The 14,878-nt window shown below is 31.0% G+C and overlaps 1 protein-coding gene and 1 long non-coding RNA gene across 14 annotated transcripts in view; one reads left to right on the top strand and one right to left on the bottom strand.

Annotated features, from left to right (window-relative positions):
* Nucleotides 1-14,878, bottom strand: part of USP15 (ubiquitin specific peptidase 15) — a 146,100-nt gene that overhangs the window by 41,246 nt on the left and 89,976 nt on the right. For 6 of the 12 annotated variants that reach the window (XR_013155762.1, XR_013155761.1, XM_077111262.1 and 3 more), the window contains 2 exons: nt 8,294-8,380; nt 2,416-2,560 (listed from right to left, as the gene is read on the bottom strand). Coding sequence is in view for 8 of the 12 variants with exons in the window: in XM_077111262.1 (XP_076967377.1) it covers nt 2,416-2,560; nt 8,294-8,380 (232 nt within the window). In the remaining 4 variants the exon portion in view is untranslated. Of the gene's footprint in view, nt 1-2,415; nt 2,561-2,798; nt 3,177-8,293; nt 8,381-14,878 lie in introns of those variants that run through there. The other 6 variants (XM_077111265.1, XM_077111264.1, XM_077111270.1 and 3 more) reach the window with 6 other exon arrangements.
* The window catches only part of LOC143642632 (uncharacterized), a 180,174-nt gene that overhangs the window by 148,413 nt on the left and 16,883 nt on the right, over nt 1-14,878 (top strand). The gene's annotated exons all lie outside the window — the stretch shown is intronic.

Genomic DNA, 14,878 nt, shown 5'->3' with positions numbered 1-14,878 from the left:
GAGAGAGTGTGAAATGGGAGGAATAAAGGCTATTGCCAACCATTTTGTATTCCCTCCTAGAAAGAATTTCTAGCTTGAAGCTATTGTTGAAATCAATTCAAAATAAAAAAAGATTTAAGAAAAAAACCCTAAGGCCTAGGTTATTTAAATCTGGATTTGGATTAAAAGCTAAAATATTAAAAGCAGCAGCTTGTTTCTAGAATTTTAGTTAAGGAAAAATATAGTTTCCAATCAAGTTAAGATGCAGACATGAAATATTATCCACTGCTTAAAATACTTATTTGCCAAAATTTTCATTTAAAAATTTCTCTACTTTATGATTCTTACCATAAAGTAACAAACCATCATCCTTATAGCTATGTCTCAGTTGAAACGGAACATTTGAATGTGATACATATAAAAGAAAGTTGGGCAAAGTTAGATCTATTTGTGATGAAAGAGTTTTCAAAAGAAGCAAAAACAAATTAAAATTAAATTTCTCACATCTTAAACATAATATAAAAGAAAGCTAAACAAAATGCCAAATCTAGCTCAACATGGCTAATGAGAAGACTTAATTTTAATAACCATTTTTGAGAAACTGTAGCAACCAAATGGAGACAAAACTCTAAACTATATGTCAAAAGCACAGGAAACTAGAATGTAATGTTGCTTTAGAAGGGATAAGTATGAATGTCAGGCAGAGCCTCCCATGAATTATTTGCATGAACACTAACTCTTATTCTCTTTTGAAAGACAAATATCTAGGCTGTTAAATATTTTCTTAATCCTTATGAAAAATACCAAGATTGGTTTTCTATATTAGAATACTTTATAAAATTTAAGCTACATCAAACTTCTAGAGCCACAGTAATTTTGGCAGTGGCAAATGGAGTTATATAAATTAGTATGACTCAATGATCTGAGAATAGGATTTTCTGGTACTGGGGTAAATAACATTTACATTAAACATTTTCCAGAGATGGTAGGAAAGATGATTTTCAGTAAGCAGACAGGGTAATCCAACAGATATCAAAACAAAAATACAACTTATTTGCCCTTGTCCCTATCTCTGAAAGCTCAGCACTCATGTAACTTTATGTAAAAGGCTATAAGGAAAATAATATATTTTGGCTTGTTCTCAGATGAGTTCTTTTTCTCCCATTTCAGAAAAATAAGATAAAAATTTAAATTACCCCATGTTTAACTAGTGCCAGGATTGCAGAAAAAGAATCTTGAATAAAATAATTCACATTAAAGTCTGAACAATAATTATTCATTCAATGATTTAAAAGAAGAGTTTATAAACCTAAACAGTATATGTCCGAGCAGGATAGCCTATTTCCTGAGTAACTCAACTCTAAACCAAGAAATGAGAAATTAACTTTGCCCCAATCTTCATTTCTGCAAGATTGCCAACTCATGGCCAAAAGAGTTATAACAGTTAAATTCTAACTTTCCAAGAATGCTAATTAAAAATTATTAATTTAACTGGAATGAAGGCAGTGTACAAAAGGATTCAATTAGAATTTTGGATGGTGAAGAGTCCTCCTATATTTTTCTCAGATACCTGTAAGATTCACAATAATGTCCTTACCAACGCAAACTGATGCAATTTTCTACACTTAATATTTTTAGAGGCTGTCCCCTGGGCAGAGGATATTCAATATTAAAATATGAACAGAGGACAAAAACCTGAAGATTTAAAACTAAAAATTAAGGGTATATAACTAAAAAATTAAGTAATTTAATACTTAAAATTCAAGTATTAAAAATTACACCATTATTTTGGGGTTTTTAAATACATAATTCTATTTGTAAAGGGGAATAAAATTCTTCTAATTTTATACACAGTGACAGTGATATTAAAGTTAGGTTGGAAGAACTGTATAAGACTACAGCAGGAGGAAAACTGAAGATCCATGTAGAGACAAGTAAGAGGCAGAGGAAGGCCAGAGACCTTTAAAAGAAAGTGACTTATAAAATTTTTTGTACAGAAGGAGGTTCACAAAATTTCCCCATTAAGGGTTAAGAAAAAAAAAAAGATTTAAAAACAACTTTATTTACAGCTAGAGAACTGGTGACCATAAAATATTCTAACATCCCCACCAATTTCCAAAAAAAGCAATAGATTTCCACTGAATATACTAAGGACAGCTCTAACTAGCTTTTCTAGTTAGACACTAAATCACTCAGTGATAGTCTTCTACTGTGTGGTAATTAATCATATGCCACTTGAGGAAAATGATAATGATATTCAACTATGAGCACTAGAATGAACAAATCAAAAGGTATATCCTTGGGTCTCTCATGAAAATAGAAACTTTCAAAACACATAAAATATTCACGTTCTCAAAGGAAAAATCAAACTCTACTCTTCTTGTGTTATTGATTGCCATGAAACACATTAGTTTCACTTCGTTTGAAAATACCTACCTGAATAGCTGAGTTCATGAAACACGTATTTCCCAAATTACTTAGGCCACAGAGGCCTGGTTGTTCATTGTTTCTTCCAGGTTCTGAATAATCATAGTTCTTATAAGCAGTGTATGATGGGAGACAATAATTTGAGTTTTTCACACTGCAAGAAAACAAAAAATATTTTTCATAATGCAGTCAATGATTACATTATTATTATATGAACAGACTACTTTAACCTATTTATGAGATGTGGTCAATCACTGAATTTTTTTTTATAAAGCCCTAATTCAGGTACTTTAAAAGATATGAACCTCAACCAGTATAACCCCTTAATTATGATACTTCTCATCCAGTTAACAAAAATCACTGAACTCTATGCCACACCAACCAATACAAACCACCATTGTATCTTTCTACCCTTGATTAACTGGAGCAGCTTCACAGTTTGCTCCATTCTTCACTGCTCCATCAAATTTAAAACATTCAGATTTTAAACACCACCCGCAGCAATAAATCATCTCATCTCATCTATATCTCTTTTGCATCATGCTACTGTAACAGAGTGAGAATAGTAGAAACAGGAAAATGTGTGCTTTAGTTACAGGTAAATGCAAAGATTTCTAAGGCCACTGTGACATCATTGTTCTGATACACTGAAGATTCTATTTATAGTTTCTATGCCAGATCAGCAAACTCTAGTATTCAAATGTGGAAAAAAAAAGCCTGGTATGATCAGAAATGCAGATGATTCTAAAATAAGTACATCTCTGTATTACTTGGCTTTTCTTTCTATTTTGTTAGAATAATGCAGTATATTTAACTAGATAACTATAACTCAGGTTAATTTGTACTATTAGAACAATAAATGTTAACCTTAAAACCTATGTATCCACTCTTCTAATACTTAGAAATCAGGGTAATTTTAGTGAGAATTAAGAAAACTATATCAATAAATTAAATGATCTCTCTCTAGATATACATATTTAAGGAAAAATAATTTTATGGAAAAAGATGGAGTCACCCTTAAATTTTATAAATTATTTTACGATGAATGATTTGGATAAGTTCAAGAGCATACTTTCAGTCATCCTTTTTTAATTCATTGGAACAAACCTAAACAAGAACCAAGGTCATCTGCTTAAAAGCTAAAAAAGTAAATGATACAAATAAAAGAAAGCAGTGTTACAAATAAACATGATGAATCAGTAATGCTAACAATTTCAAACGGTTGAAGTTTATTCCTTATATTTTTAAAATAGCTTTTACTGCTTATTCCAAATACTTTAAATTATGTTTTCTATCCTCTCACTTTATTACAACAATTTAAGTGAACTGTACTTCTGCTTATACTAGCAAAGCCTTTAGTAAATACATACACGTACAGACATATAACATACCAAACATAGAAAACACACAAAACCACATCAACTTAAAAATTACAAACACAATGCTAGCCCATTAATATTTTCGCTTTTTAAAAAAACAATGTTCCCACTACAAACAAAAAGCCAAGTCCAAGACTCTCAAAACATAATCTACCTTTGGATTAAACAAAAATAACAGGGCTCAAACAAATGAAACCTTGATCATTTAAAATTCAGAACTGCTAGACTTGAAATTATTTTAACTCAAAAAAAAAAGTAGAAAACAAAAATAGAATTTAAGAAATTTTGTTTTTCTTTAGATCACTAGACTTATGAATCATACTTTATTTTATATTCCTAATAACTAATAAAGTACAAGGCATCTATTTGCAATTCTGTAAATGTTCACTGAATGACTGGATTATTGAATCTCACTTCAGGGAAACATAAAGGGGAAATAAATATCTTATTCTTCTTTCACTGCTATAAATAGTGCTAAAAAGCAAAATCTACTGTATATTACAAAAATGCAAGGCCTGCATTTTCTACCCATTAAAGAAAATATACATATCTATACTCCAGCTATAAAATGATAGCAAAACTTAAGCAGCCAGAGTACATGGGGGAAGTATGACCAAATGCATGCTCATGCCTCTACATACATACACACACAGTCACACAAAAACATGTGAAAAAAACTTTAAAAAGCACATTTACATGCTCATTCCACAAGCATATGTTCAGATATGTCTCTCCCTAATCATAACACAAATAGTTGCTGGAAGCTCTAGTTTTCTTTGTGGTATCATGATGGAATTTGCTGGTAGGGATTCTGATTTACTGAGAAATGAACAAAAAACTTAACTGCAGGAGCAGTTTTGGTGTTTTAAAAAAATCTGAATCTTTGAAGGGCATCTACATTTTAGCTTAAGTATGTAAATATAAGTCTTGTCCAAAGACTGAGTTGGTCTATATACTCAATGATAATAATGAAAATTAATGAATTTAAAATATTAGCTTGACTGGTCATTATAGTAGTCTTGATAATGCACCTATCACGTGCTTCCTAAATAAAATATTAAAATCTGTCATGTAAAATACCAAAACAGTTCCTTAAACACTCCAACAAAGTACATGAAAACCTAAGCCCTGTAGATATCCTCCATTATCTTTCATGACTATCTCTGGCTAACTTTTTTCCCAAAGATATTAAGCTAGCTATCTTCTTAAAAGATGCTACTTTGAGAAAAAAAATGAATGTACAAGTAAAATTAATGGGAATTTTAATACTATACTAGATTAATTCTGTATTATGAAACTATCACCTTCAATAAAAAGATACATCTAAAAAATTCAACAATTATTATCATTTTTTTGTATGGGCAGGCATCAGAAATCGAACCCAGGTCTCTGGCAAGGCAGGCAAGTACTCTGCCTGCTGAGCTACTGTGGCCCACCCAACAATTATTATTTTGTAAAGTCAAACTGCTTCTATAAAAATTTCAAGTATTATGATCAATTATATAGATTGACTTTACAATTATTGCTGACATTTGACATAAATATGATATATAATTTAATCCTCATAATTATAAATATGCTAACTCTACAGTTAATGAAATGATACTTGCAGTTAACTTGTCAAGCACCAGATGGATAGATAAGATATAGCAAAAACTAGCTCTGGCAGTCTTCAAAATCCACAGTTACTATAACATGGCTTAATCTCATACAGGCAGTCGTTTCCATTTCAAATGAAGGCAATTTAAGTGAATTAACAGAAAAATAGATACATGCTCTAACATGGAGTGATCAGAAGTATGGAGAACAAATGAATTAAAACTATTTCTTTAAAAGGCAGTGTTAATAATATATCAAAGCAGATATGGAAGGGCAGAAAACTCCAGGCGATAGAACTATTACCAATCTGGTACATTATTTACTTAAAAATGTACATAAATTTTAATTGAGGCATTTAACACACTAGAACAAATACTGGTCATATAGATAAGAAGGTAAAGAAACAGTATTCTGGCAAATGATTCTTCATAATATTAGTCTTTAATAAAAACTTTATTAAATGTACATGGAATAATTCCATATAAGATTTGTCATTAACCATGCTTATTTTCATCTGAAATCTTAAACTGCTACTTAAATTTCTACAAGTGGAATGGAAATTTAATAAATACTTCACAAAATATTGTTTCAATAATTAAGATAATATTTTAACTCAAGTTTTTTAAAAGAAAAAAACTGTTCATTTAATAATCATAGCATGTGGTTTATTCTGATTACTCAGTAGCTATCTGCTAATAAAATCCCTAATATGAAAGAACTATTTTGTACCTAAATTAGACAAATATAAATACAAATAGCTAAAAATATAATCTAGTTATAGGAGTACAATCATTAATCAGGTCCTAAACTTAAGACTCCAATTTCATTTTTATATTTTCTGTAGTAAGAATTTTGAGGTACTGTCATAGTTTTATTCTGAGAGGGGAATAAGACAAAAACAAACACACAAGACCACATATACTAATATGGAGACTCTGGCTGAAATACAGGCTATATCTAAATTTACAATCCTCTCCAAAGAATGACTATACATAGATATATACCTGGATCTAAATTCTTCTTTAGTAAATGTGGAAACCCTGTGCAACTGGCAGAAACAGAAATGATATTCCATCTCCTATAAAAAATTACGTTTGATGAATTTAAAGATATCATACAAAATACAAATTGAATTGCAGGGGGATATGCCCTTATGCTTGTTTTTTTTTTTGCCTATGTTATACACTTTTAAATAAAATACATGATTGATATTTGGATATTCATAGTGTCTACACTATTTCATGATTATACACAATGTAATGGCTATTATACTATGGTACACATATCTTTTTATGAATTGCTAAATTAATGATCTACAACTTTTAAAAACTCTTGATACATCCTGCTAAACTCTTCTCTAGAAAAGTATTAATACTCCAACCATAGAATCCTTACAAGGATAGAGAACATTTTTCTCAATGTGATCAGGTGAGGTAAAGTGGATTAACTTTTTATTGTTTTTTTTTACATGGGCAGGCACCGGGAATCGAACCCAGGTCCTCTGGCATGGCAGACAAGCATCCTTGCCTGCTGAGCCAATGTGGCCCGCCCACTTTTTATTGTTTTAATTTATATCTCTACTTAGTAGTGACCTTGAACACTTAAAATGTTTATTATCATTCTCTTAATCATATTATTTAGTTGTGTCAATGTCATTTGCCCATTTCTCTAATTGACTCAGAAAATTTTTCAGGGATTTTTATGAACTTGATAGTGCACACTAAGAATATTTACCTTTTATTTATTTTGTGTTTTTCCTATTTATTTGCCTTCTAATTTTTACATACCACAATTATCTTGGACTTATAGTTCTAAAGAGAAATCATCAATAGCAACTCCCTTTCCCAACATTTATGAAACAATTTGCCTATTTCTCTATTAGTGTAGAATGTTTTCTGATCACCTGAAGTTCTTTATATTCACAAAGGGCTGTTGGGGCTCTCTGTTTTATTCTACTGCTCTGCAGGTGTATACTTGAGTTAATACTATACTGTTTAAATTCTAGGCTGTGATATTTAGCAGGACTAATGCTCATTTTCCCTTTCCCAAATAATTTTTATATTTATACATCCAGCTATACATTAGGATCAATCACATTCCCCTGAAGATATGAATTTTAAGCAAAAAAATAAACTATAAATTAAATTGTGGTATTAAAGATTATTTCACAAATAGCTTTAACCTTTTTCTATTTACTGTCTGGGATAATCAGATGCCATTTATGAACTGGAGAAGCAGTGAAAATATTTGACTCCATAAATACTGTTAACCTAACACATGAACCACAGGGTACAAATCTAAGAAATAAAAAGAGGATAATCATCTTTGGAACAAAGTTCTTTCCATAATTAGATTGGGCTAATAAAAAATAATGAAAGCTTCCTTATCTGTCTCAATAAAATAAAAATCATACCAATCTCCATAGTCAGATATTATAGTAAAGCCCAACTGATTTACAAGTTTTTTTAAAAAAATAGAATTGGAGCACACACTTTTACATAACTCTGAAAAATTAAGATTCTGAAAGTTATTCTTGATGGGACAGTGGAAGTGTTTCTCTGAGCTTCTTTTTTGAAAGTGACTGTTTTTGTATATGCTTTCCAGTTGAAAATGACTGATGTACAGTTTTATTATAGGTGACTGCATGTTTAATTCTAAAATGACATCTGAGTTTATTCTTTCTATAAAACTGTTCTGAAAGCGTTTTATTACTTTTTCAGTAAAGTAAGGAGTTAATAACTGCCTTCTTCGGTTGTGAAATTATTCATGAAAGAACTGAGCAGAAATTTAAAAGAACCCAATTTTAATCCATTAAGACTTTTATTCTAAATTTTAGGTACAATAGATGTTTTTTGCAACCACAATAGGCTGATCAATTAAACAAAGAGTTTTTAAGATACAGTGCTTACTTTCTGTTGTTGATGTTGTTATAATTATTTGATAGAGATGAAGGAGAGATCTTTGGTAAAGTTGAAAAATTGGATGCACCTGGGGACCTTTAAAAATATGAAAATGTTAAATTAGATAAAAATGCTGAATTCTGAAATTAATTATGAAATAAAAAAAAGAACTAACAGATGACAATGTATGTAGTAAATGAAGGCTGGAAAACAGATTTATGAGCAAAATTACTATATCTCCTTTGGTTCTCCAATTTCCAATGTATTCTTTCATATAAAAATAGTACAAAAGGGAATTATTTTCAAGTGAAATTTATTGTATTAAATATGCAACTTAATAATCCTTTTAATCTATTAACCCGGCACACTCATTTATAAATTCAGATAATAATTACCAATATTTTATAATTAATAATTTCCATAAATCAATGGAATTAAAATATTAATTTTTCAAGGAGGCATGTAAAGGGAATCCACTTTATTTCTCACCAGGTACCATGTCATTCTAATTATATACAACATTGACATAGAGATCAGAAAATGTTACCAATGTTAAAAATTTAAGGCAATGGGAGATAAAATTGCATAAGAGAATCCTAAACATAATCCTAAGAAATAATTTTTGGTAAAAAATTATCTCTGGAAACTAAAGACATAAAAATCTGCCTATATAATACACATTTTCACTAACTGAGAATGTTTCTGGAGAAATCTCAATTACTAATGGCATTTAATTAACAAATATACATTAAAGGCATGGTTTATAATCAATAAATGTATTATATAGATATAATTAAAAAGTACTTAAAGGTCTCTGGAAGATTTCATTCTTTCCCTCGTAATTTTGAAAACAATTTTAATTTACTAGGCAACATCTAGCCCAAAGACTATGAAAACTTATATTTTAGCCCAGTATACTTCAGTCATCATTAATTCATTAATTCTAAATCATGAGACTCAAAATGATTAATTTTGGGGTGGTGGTGGTGGTGGTACATGAACCGGGAATTGAACCTGGGTCTCCTGCATGGCTAGCGAGTATTCTTCCACGAAAATGATTAATTTTTAAAAATTATTTTTATTTTCTTCTATTCATGTGTTAATGAACAATGAAATGGCATATGGACAGGAAAGAACAATTTACAAAATGAAAAAATCTGCTTTTAAGCAGTTTGGATTTAGCTTAATATACATATTTGAAATACATTATACATAACAGTGGATAATAAAATAGGAAGAGCTTTACATAACTTTTGAAGTTCTATACATTATGAAACCTTGGTAAGAATCCTTTCTTCCACTTCAAGAGAGGTTCGTTTGGCTGTTACAGGCTATATATAGGAGGATTACATTAAGAAAAGGGAGGCTTCTATTTAGGTGCCTTTCTCACAAAAGACTACACATGATTTGATTTTAAAGTACTAAACTCAATGCAAAATACAATTAACCAAGTTTTAGGGCTATAAAACAATAAAGTCTGGCATTTTTATCTCCACATAAGGAATTCTAAATTAGGAAAAAATATAAATTTACTAGCGACTGAGATACAATGAATTAAGGAGGTTAATTTTTCTAATTTTAGATCACTACAACTTTTGAGGAACACAAGAACACAGTAAGTGAATTATTCCTTGGAATCTCTAATAAAATTTCAGAACTAAAGATTCATTACTTTATCCAAAAAGTAGCTGACACATTATGTATTTTTTTTTTCTTTTTCTGCCCATCTGTTAGCTTTTTTGCTATTATTTGGCAATTCTAACTAAGGACAGTATTAGCAGGAAAAGAAAATGAAATATCATGGAGTTAATTTGTCTTTTCATAGTAATTTCTAGGAAATTCCTTCAAACACTCAAGCCTTTATTGACTGATTACCATATTCCTTGTTTGCCCTTACTAAGTACCAGGAATACAAAGACCTAGTTCCTAATTTCTATCAGTGCACAATCTAATGGATGGGGAAATAATACAAAAGCCAAGTAACTATAAGTGCTTTAACAAGGTTAATAAACAATATAAATACAGTTGTATTAACAAAGTTAATATAAAATCCTGTGGGAGCCAAAGGAAGAACCTAAGCAGTGACAGGAGGTGATTTTAAATGACGTGCAGTTGGAGAGGTAGGTGGGAACTGGAAGTGAGAGTAGTCTAGGTGGAAATAAAAGCATATGGATATACATGGGACAGCAGAAATCAAGACATGTTTAGAAAACTATAAATAAATTCAGCTTTGTTGAAAGAGTAAGAAGTGACTGAAACAGAAGTTTTAAGATAATAAAGGTCTTTTGGTGCTAGTTTATTAAAGAATTTGGATTTTATTCTATGAATAGGGTTATCAACATAATAAGATTTGTCTTCCAAAAAGATAATTCTTCGTGATGAGAAACAGACTGAAGATTGAGAGATCACTTAGCACTATTTAAAAAAAATTACAAAGGAGAGAATTAACAAGGATTGAAGCTAAGAAAGTGAAGAGGGCAAAGCAATGTTTTGGATGTTTAGGAAGTGGTTCTCAAAGTGTAATCCTTTCATAAAAGGTCAAAACTACTTTCATAATAATACTAAGGAATTATTTAAATATTATTTGACCTCTTTCACTTGGGTGGGTAAAAACCACTGGTGGACAAACCAAAGCAGCAGTAACCAAACTATTCTAGTGTCAACATACTCTTCAATGCCCCACAGCAGGAAAAAAATTGTTTTATTTAAGAATGTCCATACTGAAAAAATAAAATTGTTGATTTTATTAAAACTTGACCCTTAAGCACTTCTTTTTACTACTGTGTAACAAACTGGGACGTTCACATAAAGCATTTCCACTGCATAATGAAGTATAATGGTTGCCATGAGGAAAAGGACTTGTGTGACTGTCTGAATTGCAAGTAGAACTCACCATTCACTCTTTCCACTCTTATAGCAAATGACATTTAGTTCAGGCTTGGATAGTTGGCAGACATTTTCTCAAAAAATGAATGAAGGGAGCCTGTCACTTCAAGGAAAATTGAAAGCATTTGCTACCAATGATAAAATTTGAGCTTTTAAGCAAAAATTAGAAATTTGGAATTTGGAAAACCTGAGTTCTCTTATCCTAGACATTTCTCATGAGACTAGCAATGTTTTAACAAATGCACTTTAAAAAAAACTGTATAATGAAATTTGCCAATATTTAGAAGACCTGAATAATTCAGTGAATCAATATTTTTCAAATGATGAAATGTATGAACTTACAAAATCATGATAGATTTCAATGTGACAGTATAAAAAGTCTATTGATATGGTTTCAGGTTCCACATTGCAAGCGATCTTTAAGACAAACTACCACTGATTAAGTTTTGATGTGATATCAATTATCTGAAAATACTTCTCCTATTCCAACTGCATATCTGTAGTAAGGCTGGATTTTCTTAATGAACTTCAACCCAAATAACATACTGCAACAGATCGAATACAGAAGCTCTCTTCTATTCAACCAGATAATGATGTAGTATAATTATTTACAAATAAATAAATACTTAAATTTTTTTTTAAATTTCTAACATGATAAATATCAATAGATATAATCCACCTAAAGAGAAGTTCTTTGGGACCTTGATAAATTTTAAGAATGTTAAGAGAGTACTGAGATCACAATGTTTGAACACTTCAGGGTTAGGACTTGCTGACTAATTAGATGAGAGAAGTGAGGTTAAAGGAGAAACTTAAGATGGTTCTGAGATGGTACCTGACAGGGAATATAGGATACAGATGCAGTTTAAGTTGGTGGAATGGCAAAAGTGAGGTTCTTAATATTTGAGTTTAATTTTGACATGGGGGGTCATAATTATGACATTTGGGAAAAACTATCTAATAAGGATCTGCATAAATGGGTTGGTACCCACAGAAGCAATCAAACTAGAAATAGAAAGACAAACTTGTGCCAGTTTGAGTTGGGAAGAAGATCAGCAAAGCCCATCTAATGATTCTGAGCTCCTACTATGGTAGAAAAGAAGAGGTCCTCAGACAGAAATTTGCAGGAATGTCAATGTATTTAAGGTCTAAGCAGGGCTGCTGCACATAGTCAGGTTAAGCTGTACAATGCATAGTAACAGGGAGGGCCATTCACATAGATTACACAATCTACTTAGAGCTGTGTAGTATACTATCAGCACAACCAAGTATGGTGGCCCTGAATGGGAAGAGAGCAGGTTTGCCAGAGCATTGGTCAGAGAGGTAAGACTAATGCTTAAAAGAATGTGGTGTCATGGATTCATATTAAGAGAAATTCTTTAGGTGACAGTGATTACATAAAGACAGGTCAAATAAACTTTTAGCAATCTTTAACAAACACTAACAATTAGTAAGCCACTGGTGATTGCAGGATAGATCCTATCAATGGAGATTTATAGTAGGAAGTCAAATGGCTGAGGAAAGTGCTGAATTCTGAACAGTTAGAAAGTAACAGCAAGGACAGGCTTTTAAAAGAAGCTGACCATGGGACAAGACTGCCAGGGGTGTGGCCCTTTCCTTGCAACGTGGGACAGAAATCCTAGAATGAGCAGAGACTCAGCATCAAGGGATTGAGAAAACCTTCTCAACCAAAAGGGGGAAGAGTGAAATGAGACAAAATAAATTGCCAATGGCTGAGAGATTCCAAACAGAGTTGAGAGGTTATCCTGGAGGTTACTCTTACGCTTTAAATAAATATCACCTTGTTAGTCAAGATGTAATGGAGAGGCTGGAGGGAACTGTCTGAAAATGTAGAGCTGTGTTCCAGTAGCCATGTTTCTTGAAGATGATTGTATAATGACACAGCTTTTACAATGTGACTGTGTGATTGTGAAAACCTTGTGTCTGATGCTCCTTTTATCTACCTTATCAACAGATGAGTAAAACATAGAATAAAGATAAATAATAGGGGGAACAAATGTTAAAATAAATTTAGATTGAAATACTAGTGGTCAATGAAAGGGAGGGAAAAGGCGTATGGTATGTATGAATTTTTTCTGTTGTCTTTTTATTTCTTTTTCTGAATTGATGCAAATGTTCTAAGAAATGATCATGATAATGAATATGCAACTATGTGATGATATTGTGAATTACTGATTATATATGTAGAACGGAATGATCAAAAGTTAATGTCGGTGTTTATTGTTACATTTCTTGAAAAATTAAAAAATTAATTAAAAAAGAAGCTGGCTATCTAAGGAAGAAAAACTAAAAAATGGTATTTGAAGTTTATGGTTTTTGTTTTTTTTGTTTTAAAGATGGGAGAGGCATGTTTATTTTTTTCAGGCTGAGGGAGAAAATGACACTGGAAAAGAGACAAAAGAATGAACTAGTGGTAACAGTGACCAACATTATGCATGGCAGTATGCCAAGCATTTATATATGTAGACTAAAAAGCAAGGTCTATATAACTTTAGAGTAAGTACTTCAGGTAGAGAGACTGTCCTTAAATCCACGGGAGATCAGAGAAGAAAAGAATGGATGTGATCACAAGAAAGCTGGAAGGACAATAACGCGTTTTAAATGCTGATACAGGAATTACTAATAAATGAATAGATTTCCTGGAAACCATCAGAACATCTACTTATTGTGACTGTAACATCTGACCTAGTTATATAGCTCAATTTAGCTAACATGCATGAAGTTAATTTCAAGTTATTTAGGGGTAGACAAGTCAGGCTATGGATTATAATCTGAACCCTTTAGCTCTCTTTCTTTTGATGTAATTTGGAAATCACACTGCTCATTAATAACTTTTCTCTAGTGGTTTTCTATAGAGAAAAAAAAAGTTTAGAACAGTATACACAGACTAGATATTAAGTTGTTCACCTAGTATTAAACTAATGTTGGCTAGTTGGAGCAAGTATTATATAAGTTAGGAATTCATCTCTTAAACAAGACAGAAAAAAGGTAAAACATTAATTTAGTTGAGGCGGTTTTATGAAGGAAAAAAATTTAAACCTTATGCCAAATAAATATGTAAAGTATCTGAATTCCCCTGCCCAATACCTCAACTAAAAGCATATAGTTAAAGGCTAAATTAATATTCTGAGCTTCTGATTTCAATAGAAAAACATAGCTTGATCTTGGTAAGTTAACTGAATATTTAACACACGTGGAAATTTAATACCAAATTGAATAACTAATATATAAAGAAGTTAAATCTGAATGCTAACATAGTAAAACAATTATTTAAAGACTTTTATAGGTATTTTCAAACCTGATGCTATAAAACAACCTACTTTTATAAAACTAACATTATAAAAGAGAAATGATCTTATTAGTAAAAATAAGAGAACTAATCTTAAATTCTCCCCATTTCTATTAGTCATCCTAAGTTCTTAGAATAAAAGACAATTTTAAATCTCTTGAAAAATTAAACATTTCTACTGTTTTGAGATATAGTTGAGTTCAGTAAAACAAGCATTTCTGGTTAAAGGGAATTTATACATAAATTACTTCTCATAGCTTTATTTTTGTCCCTTATTTTGGCTGCTTAATTAAACTTAACTGTATGACAAAAAACATTCCATTTTAAATAAATGAAATTACAGTCCCCCCTCATTTTTTTCAGCTGTACGAATCTCTGCACCAAACTTGCAACCCTTT

This window comes from Tamandua tetradactyla, chromosome 7 (genome assembly GCF_023851605.1).
Source record: "Tamandua tetradactyla isolate mTamTet1 chromosome 7, mTamTet1.pri, whole genome shotgun sequence".
In the NCBI taxonomy this organism is placed as follows: domain Eukaryota; kingdom Metazoa; phylum Chordata; class Mammalia; order Pilosa; family Myrmecophagidae; genus Tamandua; species Tamandua tetradactyla.
Note: the sequence above shows the minus strand (reverse complement) of the source record. Positions and strands in the feature narration are given on the sequence as shown.